The 5,000-nt window shown below is 33.2% G+C and overlaps 1 protein-coding gene across 1 annotated transcript in view; it reads left to right on the plus strand.

The window, feature by feature from the left end:
- LOC137646282 (uncharacterized) overlaps positions 1 to 1,233 on the plus strand; it is a 2,507-nt gene extending 1,274 nt beyond the window's left edge. Inside the window, exon 3 of the mRNA XM_068379393.1 lies at positions 1,217 to 1,233. Coding sequence (XP_068235494.1) covers positions 1,217 to 1,233 — 17 coding nt within the window. The remainder of the gene's footprint in view (positions 1 to 1,216) is intronic.
- The last annotated feature ends 3,767 nt before the right edge of the window (positions 1,234 to 5,000 follow it).

Raw genomic sequence — 5,000 nt, forward strand, 5'->3', positions numbered from 1 at the left:
GATTGTGATCGAAATAATCATTTAAAAAAAAAAAACACATCGTGACATGGTAAATAAAACCATTCACGAATTGAGAATAGCGTGCCTTTCGTGTCCTTTCATTTAAATAAATAAAACTTAATTCGTTATAGCAGAATGAAACCACAAAAATCCCTGCCTGATAAAAGCACCTGGTAAATAAGAAACAAATCAGCAGTATATATATATATATATATATATATATATATATATATATATATATATATATATATATATATATATATATATATATATATATATATATATATAAAACTCAAGCTGCGTTCCAGGTTTTCTCGCCCAACATGTCCTTACAAGTCTGGCACTGATACATACCCGTCCAGAATTTATATTCTCGAAGGCGGAAAGACGGACGCCTGAACAAACCATTCTCTTTTTACCCCCTGTCTTTCCCCATGTCCCCTTCCTCTATTTCCGTGAGCTTAACTCTCTCCTCTCAATCCTTTTCTCTTTATATATAACGTTATGGAAGAGAAATCTGGGAACATTATTTCGAGGCAGAGTTGGTTTTTTAATTCAAATTCAACTGAAGTTCTGGATAAAAAATGAGAGAGAGAGAGAGAGAGAGAGAGAGAGAGAGAGAGAGAGAGAGAGAGAGAGAGAGAGAGAGAGAGAGAGAGAGAGAGAATTCATTACCTTAGTAACCCGAAAAAAAAACGTACTTCTGGACATTTGGCCAGGATAAGACGAACATCTAAATTTTTCCTCGGATGGGGACTTATGAATATTCACTAAATTCAATCAGAATCTGCAAACTTCGGATGAAGCCTTCGTCAAAACATTATTGTAACTTTATTTTTAGAAACCAACGTAAGAAAATGCTGCACGAAACAGTAACAAAACCCGGTGATTGACGATCCATATTCGGTTTGGGAATACAATGGTTGGAATAGTGAATTACCATATCATGAATATGATCACTATAAAGATTCCACGTTTCTGGTTCCTTGGAGATTTGCCCTGAATTCAAGCTATTTGTTATGGAAATTCATTTGGTGATGGAAATATGAGTGTTGATGTTAGTAATCTAAATAGACTCTCTTGCAGACTGACTTGATACGTGTATTATAAGATTTGTGGGAAGATGAATAAAGAAATAGATTCTTGAAATAATAGATTAACGAGACTTGAAGTGAATAATGTGTTAGTATTCTAAACAGACTCTCTTTGCACATAGATTTGATACACGCATGATAGGGATTGTGCGTAGATATAAAGAGGAAATGCTTAACAAAATAAAGACTTATAGGAACTTTTAATGAATACTTTGAGGTTAGAATTCAAAACAGATTCTCTTGCCGAAGGATTGGTACACATATGATAAGGTTTATAGGTACATAAATAGGAGAAACATTATGAAATCTCAATTCAAAGAGACTTAAAATGAATATTGAAGATGATGTTATTTGACAATCAAGGAATCAAAACACAAGTAGGAATTATCTATTATCTACATGTTTGGGGAATATTGGCTCTGGATTGATAAATAAAAGGGATAGGATATAATGAAAATACACAAGGAGACATACAATACAAAAATATTTAAGGTGAACTGCTTTCCTTTATTGAAAGAGAACTAAGGTCAAGAGACATCGAAGGATGGAAACAAGTAGGAAACAATACTTGTAACGGTTCCTAATACGAACCATTTAAGTATATATCTTTATGACCGAGTATTTATTGACAGCAGGTATCATAAAATTCAAAATTTTTCGGCAAATATCGAAAAAAATATACCTCCAATCACTTGGTAGTTGAATACTTTATTGTGGTAGTTTCATTTGATTACCGTCCAAATCTCATCATTAAAAAATATTGTAATGGCATCACAAGTGGTGATGCCTAATTATTTTTAAAAATATGCCTACTAAGTAGATAAAAATTGACCTACGTTTCATTGACTGAAAAATAATACCGTAACTTCTTAATTGGGACCCAAATAAAATAATTATGTTCCTCAAATTGACGACCAAAAAAAAATATTATAAAGCTAAAATAACGTCAGTAATTAGGGCACTTTGTAGATATAAAAAATACTGAGATATTTAATTGCTTTTCATTTCCAACTTATTGGATATACCTTCGCTTTAATCTGAACAATTCTTAACGAAAGTCAATTTCATAATTATTTGAAAAAAATAACTTGATATAAAATTTTTAGTCGATACTACTTACTCATCAAGGAAATGAAAGTTAAATTCTAAATGTCAACAATAAAAACATTTCATTTTCATAATAGTTGATAATAACATAATAATCTTTTCACATTCATTCCAGTCCCAACGGTAGAACTTTTGGGCGATGGAGAGATCTACCTTGACAGGGGCAGCACACTAAATCTAACGTGTCTTGTTCATTTCACGCCCACCCCGCCCGAGTTCGTCTTATGGTATCATAGGGATAAGGTAAGATCGTTATGTAAATTTTGGAATATGGTTTACCTGTCTAATTACCTTAGGCCAATTGAATTTAAATTTGCCTTAAGGTTATGTAACCGGAGCCAAAGGCATCCTTCCTCATTCATTAAACTACCTACGGCAGAAAATTCCTTATGCAGAAGCCTCTGTAACATTTAATGATTTTCAAGCTATCGACTTGTATCTTTTAAATCAGTGAAGCGCAGTATTTGCTTACAGAAGAAGAATGATCGTATGTACCATTTCTTAGAGTGTTTATGTGTGAGGTGATGCAATATTAATATCTTCAATCCTACAATTACTCATTCTTCCGTTTTTCCTTTGATTAGCTCGTGAACTACGGCAAACCAGGTCGAGCCATTAGCGTTGAGACGACACACGACGGAGACACTACTAGGTCGTCTTTGCTCGTCCATAACGCCACTATGTGGGACTCAGGAAAATATGCCTGCAAGCCTTCAAATGCTCCTCGGGTCGCAAGAATGGTCCATGTTTTGAGAGGTAAGTATACGGGGCTTTTAGTACGGTTTCTTAATAATGGTAATAAATTTCGAGAGTAGTATTGTTTTTTATCAATTATGATAAATTTGGAGAGTAATATTGTTTTTTAATAATGATGATGAATTTTGATGGTCCTCTTTCTTAATATTAGCAGTAATAAATTTCTAATTCGAATTTAGGTCCTAGGCTCGATATCGCTGTGGGATAGAAATATATTTCATTGTACAATTGATAGTGTTAATTTCCATTGATAATAATAATAATAATAATAATAATAATAATAATAATAATAAAGATAATAATAATAATAATAATAATGGTTATAATAATAATAATAATAATAATAATAATAATAATAATAATAATAACAATAATAATAATAATAATAATGATAATAATAATAATAGTACGCCAAAACAACAGAGACTATCAAAAGTGTCGTAAAAAACTAGTCCAAAAAAGATTTATATTAGGAACAATAAATTGCATCAGTTGTGATAATGATAATACTAAGATTATCAGAAATAGGAAGCTAAAATAATTCCTCTAATAAATCCTTAACGTGAAAAAAGTAAAATATATAGTTAGTGTGGGTAGGAGAGATGAAGAGCTTACAAGATACTACATCCTTTAATCGCTTCATCGTTCTTGTAAATAAATTCTAACTGATGCCTCTCCCTTAAAAAAAAGTGTGAGAGAGAGAGAGAGAGAGAGAGAGAGAGAGAGAGAGAGAGAGAGAGAGAGAGAGAGAGAGAGAGAGAGATAAAAGTACCTAAGAGATGATTGAATTTTTTAATCATGTTCCCTACGGTCTATTAAAAGGGTTTTTTAATAAGCTTATGGTCTTGGGAGTAGAGAGAGAGAGAGAGAGAGAGAGAGAGAGAGAGATAAAAGTACCTAAGAGATGATTGAATTTTATAATCATGTTCCCTACGGTCTATTAAAAGGGTTTTTTGATAAGCTTATGGTCTTGGGAGTAGATCCTTTATAAATGAGTAGCATTATAGCGGCTAGTATTTGATTCCTTTGGACTTCTCTGTTATTAACGAGATCCCAGAGAACAGGATTAAAGTATTGCAAGTTGAACCAAAATTTTAGGGAATTTGTGCTTTATTGCATTGGCTTTTGTTCATATAGAAACCTTCCTTTATATAAGGTTTATAATGCCATAAAATAACTATAGAAAAAAGGTTAGCCCCTAAAATTTAGGAGACAGCAAAGACCTGACAATATAGCTGGTGTTAATAGAGAGTTTTTTTTTTTTTTTTCAATGGTTATATTTGATGATTCGGAATCTGGACGAAATGCCTTAGTCACATTGGAAGTAATGCCGTGGAAGATTTAATTTGTTTGGTGATTATGATGCCTTGTAGGCATAGCGGAGCTTTTTTTTTACCTATATACTGTATATGATATAGAAACAGAAATGTCATAGAAGGGTTAACTTAATTTCACAGTGTAATAGGCCAAAGAAAAATCGAATATAATGCACAGTAAAACCAATGGTAATACAATATACAATAGATCTGTAATTAATATCACTGTGTATGCCATCGACAGACTAAATTCATTGTGAAATAAAAACCATTGAATATAATGAACACTCCCATTTATAATATTCTTTTTGTTTTCCCCCCTTCAGGCAAGACACCGGCTGCCATGCAAACCACAACCAGCAGTGCTCAATGTGCAAGAAGTTCCCTCCCGCTCTTCCTTTCATTCTATCTTCTCATTATGCCTCTCTTCGTTCTTCATATCCTACGCTCATTCCTTATACAGATAAGATATTCATATGTAATCACGCTGGGAAAACCGAAAATAAACTGAGTTATATCCAAGCGAGATTCCCCGCTATTCCCGGATGTCTTGTTACATATGTCGAGACTTCACCGATTCCAGCTCTCTTGGAGGAAGCTTGGACGACACTTCAGCCATTCTTGCTTTCTTGGATGAAGCTTGGACGACACTTCAGCCATTCTTGCTTTCTTGGATGAAGCTTGGACGACACTTTGCCGATTTCCTTGTTCCTGGAGGGACCTCAAT

This window comes from Palaemon carinicauda, chromosome 9, assembly GCF_036898095.1.
Source record: "Palaemon carinicauda isolate YSFRI2023 chromosome 9, ASM3689809v2, whole genome shotgun sequence".
Lineage (NCBI taxonomy): Eukaryota > Metazoa > Arthropoda > Malacostraca > Decapoda > Palaemonidae > Palaemon > Palaemon carinicauda.